At 35.4% G+C, this 14,527-nt stretch overlaps 1 protein-coding gene across 1 annotated transcript; it reads right to left on the bottom strand.

The window, feature by feature from the left end:
- Positions 1–635: 635 nt before the first annotated feature.
- On the bottom strand, positions 636–14,527 carry IDO1 (indoleamine 2,3-dioxygenase 1). The gene is made up of 10 exons (XM_003984814.4): positions 14,370–14,527; positions 10,893–10,988; positions 10,657–10,776; positions 7,574–7,692; positions 6,411–6,425; positions 4,787–4,886; positions 4,126–4,243; positions 3,001–3,052; positions 2,193–2,341; positions 636–1,232 (listed from the first exon to the last, which is right to left on the bottom strand). Exons 1-10 carry the CDS (start codon positions 14,466–14,468, stop codon positions 877–879), a joined length of 1,224 nt encoding a protein of 407 aa, XP_003984863.1. The 5' UTR covers positions 14,469–14,527; the 3' UTR covers positions 636–876.

The raw sequence follows: 14,527 nt of genomic DNA on the forward strand, positions 1-14,527 counted from the left end.
TTTATTTATTTTTGGGACAGAGAGAGACAGAGCATGAACAGGGGAGGGGCAGAGAGAGAGGGAGACACAGAATCGGAAACAGGCTCCAGGCTCTGAACCATCAGCCCAGAGCCTGACATGGGGCTCGAACTCCCGGACCGCGAGATCGTGACCTGGCTGAAGTCGGACGCTTAACCAACTGCGCCACCCAGGCGCCCCTAGCTCATATAATTTTTAAGCTCCTCTCCAACACTCTTAGATTATGTTATTAAATAAATTAATGCCAGATTGTGTGTGTCAGATAACCCCAGCCTCCTGAGAGAAATTATATTTCAAAGGTGACCTCTTCTTGTTAGCCCACAGTAATTTATTCATGAATTGACTCAATAATTTATATATTCATTCAACAGGTATTTGCTAGGTATGCACTAAGGTTGGGGGATGCATGGGTCAGTAAAAAATAGGGTGTCCCTGGCATCGGGAAGCTTATCATGTAGTAACAATACAGACAAGGACACAGGTAATTATAAACAAGTGTGATATTACTGTAGGGAAAGTAAAGGAATCTATTACCCATGGTTGAGGGTAGCAGTGTAGACTGGGTCTCATCTGGATGAGTATTTAATTATAGTTATGAATAAAGCAACTTTTAGACATTTTATTATATCATATCAATATTTATTGAATGTCATCATTTTAATTACAATAAAATATTCTAATTTTATTATAATTCTATTCTTACAAGGAAGGAACAGATATTGGAAAAACACTTTGAAATCTTTTATAAGTACTATTAAAAAGTTGTGTATTATTAATTCGTGGGTCTGATACAATGAGCAATATAGACATATATAGACATATATAGACATCTTGGTCTTTACGAAATGCCAAGTTACATTAGTCAACGTTCAGCAGGAATTTCTCAGTTGTATTTCTAACACTCTTCAGGAAAGTCATGACACTAGTGCCTCCAGTTCCTTTATTTTCTGGTTCTGATGTTTCTTCAGATGTTGAGTTTGTCTTGTGCTTGTTCTTTGAAGGAATCACGATGTACTTGGCTACTATTTTCAAATGGTATTTTCTCAGGTCAGCCATAGCTTTCACACATTCATTATAATCTGCTCTCAGTTTAGCATCACCTTTTGAAATAACAAACTCACGGACTGAGGGGGCTGACTCTAATGACTGGAGAAATTTCCGGTGAGCTAATGGCATATATTCTCTCATTTCCTGAAGGAATTTGAAAGAAGATTCTGAAGGAACAAGAGAAAGATTAGTCAGTAGGGAAACCAAAACATTCCCCAATCTAAGGGAGAAGGTCAGAGTGAGGTCATAGTGGGTGGGAGATCACAAGCCACCACTAAAACATGAGGCACTGAGTTCACAACCACCGTTAGAAGACTACTCATCTTGATCTAGTAATGGTAATTATTGTAATACAGGCTTATTCTGAAAGCCCCATGAGCTGAACTCATTCTTTCATAATAGAGTTTTTTGCTCATGTGTCCTTTCTCACTTCCTACTGTATTTGATCCTTCTAAAAAGCTGATGATACAGACAGGGTGAATATAATCTATACTTGACAGATCATGACACAGAGTCCAGGAGAGTTTAAGGGAGAACTTTTAAATAAATGAATGAACTATTAACCAAGAAGTTCTTACTGGAGCTTCTCCTACCCCTACAAGGAATATAATAGATGTAGCTCATATTTCAACTTTGGGGCATCTTTAAAATTTGAGCTGCTGGAAAATAAGACAGCTGACCAAGAGCAATGTCAAGCCTCCCCTGTCACTGACATCTCCACTTCCCCAACTTCAACTCACAGTCCCATCTCATTTGCTGGTGACTTTCTCTTTCTGAATCTGATCATACATTTTCAGGACATGTGCTATGGGCTTCATCACAGCCAATTAGGCCTTATATACATGTTCAAATGTCAAGATTGAGAGGGTGATGAACTTGGGTTTTGGTTCTGGCTTCACTGTTTTCTAGCTGGTTAATAAGGGGTTTGTCACTTAACCTGTAAAGAAATTTAAAAGTTCCTGCTTTGTTGTTTGTGAAAGGGGGTGATGACAACAAGATCTTGCCTTACTGATTCTTTGAAAAGTATCAGATAGGCTCAGATGAGATGCTGATGGAAAGTTACTTCTTAGATGTTAAAACACTATTGTACTAACATAGGAGATTATTATTTGTCATTATCCACTCACCTTCACCAGAACTCTGCTGGATGCCCAGCAGAACATCAAAGCACTGGAAGACACTGCTTTGGGCTGCACTACCCCCTGCAAACTTCTTTGGGGTTTCCCAGACACCTTCATACTTCAGACCCTCTGGCAGCAGGGGGTTGCCTTTCCAGCTAGATGAGGAAGGAAAAAAATCATTATTTAGATTAATTGCCAAATTTTCAGATATAAAATTTTATAGTAGAGGGTGAATGGAGAGTGACGTGACATAGATTTCATTATTCTTCTTCCACACTTCCCTCCACTCATGTTCATTTTTGAGAATGCTAAATAAAATGTTTCTGAGAAAATTTGGCATAAGGATTCTATAAATGGAAGCTTACCTTTGCATTGGAGAAAATATCATTCTGTTCTCTCTTTTTAATGTTTATTTACTTATCTTGAGAGAGAGAGAGGTGGGGGAAGGGCAGGGAGAGAGGGAGAGAGAGAGAACCCCAAGCAGGCTCCGTGCTGTCAGTGCTGAGTCTGATATGGGGTTCGATCCCATGAACTGGGAGATCATGACTTGAGCCAAAAAGCAAGAGTCAGGCGCTCAATTGACTAAGCCACCCAGGCACCTCCATTCCTCTTTTTTAAATGACTACCTTTCCTGTCCATAGTCGAGTCCATGCCTGGCCAACTAATAACAGAGAGAATATTCTTTCTCTACAACATGTTTTTTAAGATATGAACTATTTCCTAAACCCAATGGATAGTGGGGATCATCAGTGGGAATTTGATGTGTTATGATAAATGTTTAAGAGAAAACAAACTCAGGTGTAAGACTACATACCCAGACAAGTATATGCGAAGAACATTGAAAAATGTGTTTGGGTCCACATATTCTGTAAAAAGATAAGGTATGTTAAATTAAGCAGTTATCAGAACCATCACAGGAGATCAAGATATTGTAAATAACTGATAGCGGGTTTCAGCTTAGGCTGCAGGAAAGGCATTAGGTCCATCTGTGCAGAAAAAGTCCCTGAGGAGAAGCTCTCCCAAGTGAGCCTCATGTCCACTGAACAGGGTCTACCATAGGGCTAGCACACAGCTTATATCAAAGAGCCTAAGCCCACATCAGACTCCTCCTAGGGAGACCAATTAAACTGCCAATGTTTCTTTAAAGCTATTTCACATGCTTACTGCCATGAGATAAACTACTTACATAAAGAAAGAAACAAATCTAAATAACATGAAAAGCAGAAACAACAACCCCAGGAACCCTGTGGGTTTGTTTCCCTGTGGATCATCCCCATGTCTCTCTTCCCAAAGCTTACTAACATTTTTTATCTGAGGGTCTATTTCTTTCCAATGACCAATCATCAGTAATTCAAAGCCTAGAGATACACCGTGACATATTTGTTGAAGCTGTCCTGCAGAGCGCATTTTTTTTTTTTTTGGTAGACCTTTGTTTATATACTTTTTTTGGTTATTGCTGCTTTTTTTTAACTGTTAATTTTGTAATAACTTTTGAGCTCAGTAGCTTTTCTCTGTTGTTTCTTACTTAACTTGTGAAAAAGCAGAATTCTTAGGGAGTTCTTATCAAGCAGAAGCTAAGTATTTTAGAAATTAAAACAGCCTGAACCTTAAGCAACTGTCTCCATGGTTTTCAGTGGGAGGCTAGGACATTCCTGACAGTTAAATAATTACCTGGCTTGCAATTCTAGCTTCACAATTTACTATCTATGTAACCTTGGGCCATTTATCTTATCTCTCCAGTAGATTACTTTATCTATAAAATTAATATAACGAAACCTACCACAGGAAAGTATAATAATTTAGTGAGATAAAGTGAAAACACACCCACTTAAGTGAGAGTTGTTTTTTTTTTTTCCTATTTGTTTAACAACTCTACGTTTCAGGTAACCAGAAACTTGTGACTGCCAGCCTTGAATGTTGCCTGGCATACAATACTTGCCATGAATTTGTTTAAACTCTTCCTTGGCTTGTTTCAGACAAGAAGCTATGTAACGCAGCGCCCTTTGCAGAGTATTGTGGTCCTCACATTTTACTGCATTCAATAAATCAGGAATTACCTTAAAAAAAAAAAGGTAAACATTTAAGATTTCTTAGCACTAAATATTGGTATAGAATAAACTTCTTCTAATTCTTAATCCTCAAATTAAATGTGGGATTTCCACTTCTTTTGTTTTGGTGAGTACCTTCTTATTGTTTGACTTAATTTCCTTGCATTTAATTAAGCTTGGGTTTATTTTTATTTATTTAACATTTAGAGATAAGTTTATATAGTTTTATATAGTTTTATTTCTGATTCTAATAGTCAAAACCATTAGATTCATATCACTCTGTGATCTAGTTCCAATAACAACTTGCATTAAAAATGCATCTCTTTTTTTGAGCTTTCAAACTTTATTCTAAATGTGTGGGTCCTACGCTTTATATTTTAGATGAGACACAAAAATAAATAAAATACTTTTTTCTACCAGATGAACCCTTATATCCAATTAAATAATTGAATGCTCTATTGAATCAAGATAAAGTTATTTCATGCATAGTATAGAATGATTGCTCTGCTTATGGAAATCAAGATACAAATTTGCCAGTATGGACAGACTTACTTTGATTGCAGAAGCCGCTGCTATTTCCACCAACAGAGAAACCAGGAAAAATCCTTTACCGCAGTCTCCACCAGGAAACGAAAACAGAATGTCCATGTTCCTAAGAAAATAAGTCAAGGGAGTCAAGAATTTAGCAAAAATACTGGCGTATTTGTTTGAGTGCTTTGTAGTTTTCAGTATTTTTATTCTATTTTAGTTTCAAAATAATCTTGTGGGATAAGTATGCTAGGTTTTACTATCTCTATTATATTGTTGGGAATATGAGTGTTAGGTCCATTGTCTAAGATCTAATGGTAAATTAAGCTGGGACTTTAAATTCTATTTTAGAATTTTGGAACCAGAAATTCCAAGACCATTTCTGTTTCTTTTGTCTCATTAATTTTTCACATGCATATATATTACCATATTTACAGATTTATACATACTTGATGCTTATAGAGACATCTGTGAGGTATAATTTTAAGCAGGCTTTTTGCTTTAAATAAATATATTCATATCTATATTTTTATCTGTGAACCTGATTCAATTTCTCAGTGGTTTACTTGCTTTACAAAGAAATTGGGAAATTCAAAGAATTGATTATACCATATTTTCTTTTTTAGTGAAGTTTCACACTAGTGCTACCAAGGATTCAGTATCTGTATATCTATGAAGTTCATGGTGGTTAAATTCATAGTCTCCGAAGCCAGACCATTTCTGCAAGTTTACTTGTTGTGTGACCTTGACCTAGATATTTTATGTTTCTGCCTCAGTGTTCTCATCTGTAACATGGGACTGATGATACCATCTTCCCATGTAAAAGCCTTCCATAGCTGTCCAGCGATCTGAAGATACTATATAAACTCCTTATCATAGCCAAAAGTCCTACATAATCTTTTTGCTAAATTTATTTCTTCCTCCCTTTACCACACTACTACTTGCATCAGTCACTACTTATCAACGACACTAGCCTTCCTTCAGTCTGATAATACATCAAGATTTTCATCACTTTGAGGCCCTTACTCTTGCTGTATCCTCCACTATGAACACTCATTTTTTTCTTGTAGCTAATTCCTTCCTACTCACTCTTTGGAACTCAGCTTAAGTAACCTGCTACAGGAATTCCTTCTTCATCCCTTTTATTTGGTTAGAGCTCCTCTTGCCCTCTTCCTAATCAAGGAGCAATTTACATAATTTGCCTGTATCCACTTTCTGCACCAAAGCAGGCTTATTCCTATGATATTTACCTTTGTTTCCCTGGCTTTTAGCCTCCTCTCAGTACATAGATCAAAAATAGTAAGGATTGGGCCAAAAAGAACAAGTTTATGTTTCTGGCCACTGAGATTATTAAGTCAAAGACACACAGATGGATGTGCATTTCGTATTTGTGCATTTTTAATTACATTTTATATATGCAGGTGTTATTTTTGCATGTAAATATAGCTATGATATCAAGCAGACATGGTCCTATGATAGTCCGAGATCTAATTAAGGATTGGGATTATTTGCTCTTTAAAAAATTACTAGAGTTATTTTTTGCCTGAATTCAATTGGTCTCTTAAAAAGTACATTTGGATGATACTGATAAACCTATATTTACTTTGAATAAAAAATAATCCTTAGAATAAAATGATCAAATACTTACTCATAAGTCATGGGCCTTATGAAAGCAGCCATCAAACAGTGGGCCAGTTGAAAAAGAAAAAGAAAATCAGTTAAAAACTCAAAAAGTGGTTTTGAATTATTATTATTCAATTTAATACTACTGATCTATCAAAGGTAAGATATAAGTAAAAAAAAAGAAAAATATATATGTTTTTTTAAAAAATATTTATCAACTAGGCATTGCAAACACTTAGGACTTTTTAAGAAAAAAAAAATTAAATATTCAAGGAACACAGAAGGTTAGTCAAAACTAGTCATTCCTAATAAACTTTTCTAGATCAAATCCTTTCATTTTATGGTTCCTGGGTCTACAGTACTCCTCTGCAGAAACACACCCAGAGCCCTGGGACACCCTATGTCTCTTGTCCCCTTAGGGTATCAAATCCCACTGCTAAAATGATAGCAGGGGGCTAGTCCCTCAACAGGCTGCACTGAGGGCCTGGGCATTTTCCTTTCCACTGCCGAAAATGTGTTTACTCTTAACTGGAGAGATAAACATTAAAGTTGTAGAATCTCCAAAACATGTTACTCGAAAAAAAAAGCCAGACATAAGAATACCTGCTCTATAATCGCACTAATATGAAATCCAATAGCAGAAAAAATTAATTTTTAAAATGACCAATCAGAATGTGTGTACCTGGAGGTAGAGAAGAGAATTGAATAGAAAGAACCATAGAGGTGATATTCTGTATCTCGTCACAGGCTATCCATGTGTGTAGAAGAGTCAAAATCCCCCAACCGAACAGTCAGGATGGCACATTTCATTGTATGTTAATTATACACCTTTCTCTCTTGTATATACCAGCAGAGGAAAACATACCCCCAAGAAAGAGAAGAAAGCTGTGCTGCTGAAAACTGAACCAATGACTAACTCCCTATTGACATAAATAGCATGCACTTCTTTAAAAAATAATAATAATGTTTATTTTATTTTTGAGACAAAGAGAGACAGAGCATAAGCAGGGATGGGGCAGAGAGAGAGAGAGAGACACAGAATCTGAAGCAGGCTCCAGGCTCTAAGCTGTCAGCACAGAGCCTGATGTAGGGCTCGAACTGGTCAACCACGACACTCAACTGACTGAGCCACCCAAGTGCCCCAAGCATGTACTTCTTTAATTCCTGCTATAATCACAGTTTACGTACCCATTGGGATCCTTTTTCTTCCAGTTTGCCAAGACACAATCTGCATAAACCAGAATAGGAGGCAGATCCAGCTTCTTAGACAGTTCACAGTAAGGAACAGCAATGTTCTTTGGCAAGACCTAATTAAAACACAGTATTTAGTATTAGCCTTTGAAGTATCTTACCTTTTCCTCTGCTTTCTGGGTGCCAGAACATTAGCTGTTCTACATCATGGCATTCTGAAACCAAACCACTATAATTTTCTCTTCCTCATTTCACAACTTAGTCCTGGGAATTATTAAATGTTTATGTTTTAGATGTGGGCTGATTTGGACATAATCTAGTCAGAGAGAGAAAAAGGAGGTAAAGGGTTCAAGGAACAAAGGATGTATCCTTGACTTTCCAGCGGTCTGTGGTTACTTGTAGTCACTTACTTATTCACTCATGTGTCCACCCCATGAATATTTGTTGGGCAATTCCTCTATGCAAGGAATTTTTCATCCATAAGAAATACAAGGATAAAATCATGCTCAGTTTCCTTTGTTCTCAACTTTTCTTTTCCTGAGCCTATTACTCAGGATTCTGCTCTGTGTTTGCCCACATTCTAAAAGGCTCCTACCCCCACAGGGCAATCCTGATGGGCAAGCGCTCTCCTAGGGTGCCCATTGTTGCCACTCATGCATGCCATGTTTTCCAACTGCTCTATTAATCATAATGCTGACCTTTTATTCTTTATCTGCCTGATTTTATAACCAGATTGTCCCATGTAATAATTAAGATCATCCTTGTCATCAGCAGCCTATGGCTGGAATATGTGTGGCTCATCTGGGGTAGTAGGAGGGGGGCTACGGTGGGAGAGGTGGCATGACAATGTGGCCCACTCAATAGTTCTGAGAGCTCAGGAGAGCTCTAACCTCAGTAGTTTCGGATTAATTTAATACACCTGGAGATGATGGTTTAACAAAGAAGACAAAATGTTAGCATGGTAACATTGGCTATCAAAGCCCTTGCAGAACTTATGCCTCTGGAAAGTGAAACATTTTGGTTTGCAAATGATTTACATTTGTTTCTAAAGGAAATTTCTGCCTCTTTATGATTTAAAGGGAAGATCAAAGGGAAACAAAAGGGAAGGTGCTTAATTGAAAAATTAATTTGAGATGACTTGGAAAAAAGAAAGGAAATGTTCAAACCCATCTTAATCTATTAGAGACATTTACACAGCTACTAAGAAACTCAGATGCTAATTTCTAACCCATTCTCAAGCAAAATTCGCCTTATATTGATATATCTTATTTTTTATCCATTTGTTCTCTTTCCTTACTTCAGTAGTTGTATATATATGTGTGTGTGTGTGTGTGTGTGTGTGTGTGTGTGTGTATGACTATTGACAATATGTGTACACACACACACACACACACACACATATATATATATTTCCTATAGTTTCCTCACTTCAATAGTCATATATATATATATATATAATTTTCTATATATATGTATATACATATATATGTGTATATGTATTTGTTGCTGGCTTCTAAAATCCTTTTTAGAATAATGTGGTATATAAAAACTAGATAAATTAAAAATATATTTTTATTTTTATTTTATAATTCTGATGTCCAGTCTGGTAAATTTATTATCTTTTTTATTATCCCATGTACATTCTGGTCTCCATATTTTTTGCTAGTTCTCTCTTTCTCTTTTTTGCTTCTCTCCTCTTTGAATAAGCTGTACCAATCTTTTAATAAGTAATTCAAGTCCCACTTCTTCCTTGAAACATTTCATTATTATACCAACTACTATTTAACTCCTCTGGACTCTCATACTTCTCCACTTAGCATATGCTGCCCTTTGTTATTGATGATCTTTCGTTTTGTTTTGACTTTATTTACTTATTTTGAGAGAGAGTGTGTGCATGTGTGCGTGAGCAGGGCAGGTGCAGAGAGAGAGAATCCCAGGCAGGCTCCACTCCGTCAGCGCAGACCATGAACTCTGAAATCATCACCTGAGCCGAAACCAAGAGTTGTAGGGTTAACTGACTGAGCCACTCAGGTGCCCCTATTGATGATCTTTCTATACAATACCTACACATTTAGCTAAACTCAGATTCTAGCAAGTCTAGTGGGGCTGTGTGCTTAGGTTGTAAGGCTAGAACTAATCTGAAACTTTTTTGTGTCATCACAAAATTTATATATGGTAATCTGATAATTATAAAGAAGTAAAAGGTGTTCCCATGATTATGCAGAATACATTTTCCCTTTTGTTTACGTATCAGAGGATGACTTATCACATAGGGGAACTATATGTGTTGTTTTGTATTTAAACAGGATGTGGAAAGACAAGATAATAATTCCAATTAAATTGTCAAAAAGGAAAAAAAAATCATTAAATGGCAGAAGGTGCTTCTGGAATCTATTTTATCTCTTTCTTGTCTAAAGATCAGGTATTACAGTCAATTGGTTTCATGTGATTAGGATTGCCAGCTAAAATAAAGTATGGTATTATTTTAAATCTAAAGTTATCTACTGTTGATGAGAGTAGAGTGAAACCCATATGTTTTTCAGTGTTGACAGATTACATTTACATTGATGTAAGAGAGCACTTTGGCATTAAGTAAGAAGAGTCATAAAATGTCCATATCTCCCAAAACTCATAAAGAGAGAAAAAATTTAATTTTCAAATATATTGATTATAATGTCATTTACAATGGCAAAATATTAAAACAAGTACAGTATTTGTAAACAGAGGATTGAATAAATAAAGTCCAGTAACTCAATGAAAAACTATAAAGTGATTTCAAATGATGACTAGCATGATTATGTTGTAACTAAAAAATGCTTACAATATAATTTAAGTGAAAGACTCAGGACATATGTCTATATCCACAGGATGGAGCAAATGTGTTATGTAAGTGAAAGATTAAAAATCCAATAATGATAGCAGCTGGCATGTTAAGTCAATGAAACATTGTCTTCTTTTTATTTTCTGTTATACAAGCATCACCAAATTTAGTTATAATAATTTTAGAATTATTTTTACGTTAAATGTAAATTGGATGTAAATTGTCATATAGCATAAGAAATACCAGGAAATCTCCAAACCTCACAAACATCTTCACCGCCTTGGTTCCACACATACGCCATGGTGATATACCCCAGGACCAGATGTGCAAGGCGCTGTGACTTGTGGTCTTTGAGGTCATCAATACTGACCATTTTTAACTGGGAATAAAAAAAGAGATTGACTCAAATCAACATGGGTGACATTATAGCTTTAAAGCCAAGTGAAAAATGTTAAGAAGCTCTAACAGAAAGATGAATGTAATGCCTTTCCAAACCTTCTCAACTTCTTTACGTAGTTCATTTTTGTCAATAAGTTCAGGCAGGTTTTTAGCAATGGAAATCCATTGATCATAAGGGTAAGGTAGTTCCTCCTAGAAAAAAAGAAATGGGACATTTATTTCACAGTGAAAATTTTTATGAAATAGTTTTGCATCTGATTCATAGTCTGTCTTGCCTGTAGATCAATTCTGTGTAATGCTGTCTTGACAAACACTTACCTGTCCAGTAACCCCAGTCCTTGCATTGTTACCTGCATACTCAGAGCTCAAGACTTCTTCCTCTCCTCCAGCACTCTCACCTGCTCTTTTACACAGGCTACCTCAAAAGTTCCACTAAAATCATCCCGATTACTCCAACATACACTTAGGTCCCCAAGTATAAATCCTGTGTATTATACCTTCACATTGTTAAGTAATTTATTGTTATCTGCTATTTATTTTCTCTTCCTGGCTAGATTCTAATTTTTTTAATGGAAGAAAATTGAGATTTCTTAGATGTCAGTAAGTAGACTAGGCACTTTGCTCAATAATTTCTTATTTAAATATTATAATGACCTAAAAAGTTGATTGTTATCTCCATTTCATGAATAAGGAAAACAAGGCTCAGTTTATGAGATTGTTTTGTACATATAGTTTATTGTGATTGAACTTTTAAGTGTTTCCAACTTTCAAAAATCAATGCTCTTTCCTTTTTTTTTTTTTTTAAAGCTTATTCATTCCTCATTTCTAAGAGAAAGAGAGAGAGCACAAGCAGGGTAGGGGAAGAGAGAGAGGGAGGGAGACACAGAATCTGAAGCAGGCTGCAGGCTCTGAGCTGTCAGCACAGAGCCCAACGTGGGGCTTGAACTCACAAACCGTGAGATCATGACCTGAGCTGAAGTCAGATGCTTAACCGAATGAGCTACCTAGGCACCCCTCAAAAATCAATGTTCTTTTAACATCTCGCTACCCCATTTGATGGTAAGGATTTTATCAAGCTTTTAATTTTGTATTTCTTACAGAACCTTGGACAGTGCTGGACTTGTAAGAGATGCTGTACCTATATGTACCAATTGCCTGCTTTGGTACTATAGGCTTATATTTTTCCTGGTAAGTGCAAATAAAATCCAAACAAAAGTGTCTCTTTGGGTCTTATCATATTTATACTTTCACGTCAAAGGAAAACATGTAAACAAAAGACCTAGACACTGCCCTGAAATGAGCTTCAACTTCCCATATGCTCTTTCCCCATGCCTTTCTCATTCTCATTAAGCTGTTTCCAGATATGTTCTTGAGGTCATCAATACTGAACTATGGGGATGCAGCAAAAACAGAAAGATTAACTCAAACCAACACTGATGAAATTTTAAGCTTCAAAACAATTAGTATTATAAATAAGCTAGAAGACAAAAAGGCAAACGTCACATAAAATCCAAACATTTTCAGGGACTCCAGATAATTGGCCAGTCTTTGTCTATTAGTGCAGATTTTTTAGCAATGAAATATGCAAGCAGTATATTCACTAGATAGTCACCTCTCTGGTTTCTCTGAAACCTTCTCCCTATCCACACAAATGCTGTGCAGTGGTGTTTTTAGTAACAAATATATATATTATATATATATATATATACATATATATTTATGTACATATAATATATATGTATACATATATATTATATACATATAATATATATGTATACATATATATAATATATATATAATATATATATATTATATACATATATATAATATATATATATTGTTGTTGTTGTTGTTCTGCATTTTACTCTGGAACACAACTGAATTTTTGGTTTTTACTATTTTCCCCAAATAACAGAAATATTTTTTATTGTCATATATTGTGATTAACGTCCTTTTGACAGAACTTTTAACAGAAGCAGAAATTCAATCAATAATATACTTCTGTTTCAGAGGATGCTTAATGATATAATATAAATTAATTAAGAATAACACAGAGGGTCATCAACTTCTGCTAGATTAGAGAATGTGTTTTGTATCTATGTGGAACTAGAAGACATTATTTTCTTTTGGAATAGAAATTTGATTGATGATAAAATATGAAATGAACATTGTGAACTTATAATTTCTAGGAAAGATCTTCAGTGAAGAAATAAAAGTAATGACTAATTTGTTCTCCTTGTTTCAGAATATCATCTAACTTCCTAAACATCTTAAGTAGTAATTACTACTTTTTAAGTAGTCCAGGAAGAGTTTTGTTTTGTTTTTGTTTGCTTTCGTTTGTTTTGCTTTACGCCTTGGAATCTGTTCTTAGAGCTCCAAAACTGCCACGATTGTCTTAATTTTTAAAAGAATTTACTCTGGGAGAAAAATTATATATAGAGTTTTGCAACTTCTTGTTGTACCATTGATAAGTACATTTCCAAAATCATCTTATCCTGGCACTGCAGTGTGCTTGTATGGAGGGGGAGCAGGTCTAAGTATTAGTGATTTGTAAATACAAAGTGCTTTAAGCAATGACATTAGTGGGTTTGTTGTTGTTTGAGAGAGAGAGAGCATAAGCTGGGGAGAGGGGCAGAGGGTAAGAGAGAAGGGCTCGATCTCAGATCCCAGGAACCTTGAGATCGTTACCTGAGCAGAAATCAAGAGTTGGATACGTAACCAACTGAGCCACCCAGATGCCCCTACAGGATGTTATTTCTAAGTACAGTTAGATTAGATCTCTAACTAAAAATATGTTTGCTGCATTTAAAGATGCCCTCTGCATGGCTTAAATTTCTCATCAGGAAAATGAGGTTAATAACATACATACTTTTTAGGATGGTTATGAAGGTGGAGTAAGTTAGTATTTGTAAATGCTTAACGATGCTATATAAATGTTTGTTATTTGAAATAGATAATAAGATGGTTTTCCTGGCATTCTTTGAAATACAACTTAAAAAAATGTAGTTTTAAAGACAAACATTTAGTCTACATGTCTTGCTGTTTGCAGGCAAAGTTTGTAAAATTAAAAAAAAAAAGGCAATTCAGACTCTCATCCAAATCTTACACTTAGTAGCGACAAGTAGTATTAATACAACACAAAATTGCTTGATATGCTGTCTCAAAAACCTAATCAAAGTAGCAACATGTACTTCATACAATTTAAGGTATTATCAACCAAGAAAAGGGGTTCCTTTGACATGCATCATTTATTACTTTGTTGGTTTTTTTTTCAAAATGCCCCCCCAAAATGCAATTTCACTAAGCCAAAATACTTCTGTAGTTTCCTTATTTCATCACTTACCTTATCTGTGTAAGGTAAGTAAAAAATGGATTTAAGACTCAATCTCTAGGCAGAAAATTTTAAGGAAGTTAAGTATGCACCATTTATTCAAATTCTGCTCTACTTTTGGCATTGCTTCATCCATTTGTTCAGTAAAAATTACTGAACCACATTTGCTCAACAGAAGTTAACTTGCTCAGGTAAGTAATGATAAGAAAACATTTTTGCCCATACATCAGTTCTTGTCTTACCTGTGGAGTTGGCAGAACGAAGCCCACCTTTTCATCTATATGGTATTCTTTCAAATTTTTCCAAGAATTTTTTGTAGGCAATATTCTATTGTGTGACATTCTTGCAGTCTACTTCTCTGGTCCTCCTTGTGCAAGGAGTTTTCAGAGCATCTATTTAT

Source organism: Felis catus, chromosome B1 (assembly GCF_018350175.1).
Source record: "Felis catus isolate Fca126 chromosome B1, F.catus_Fca126_mat1.0, whole genome shotgun sequence".
NCBI classification, from domain to species: domain Eukaryota; kingdom Metazoa; phylum Chordata; class Mammalia; order Carnivora; family Felidae; genus Felis; species Felis catus.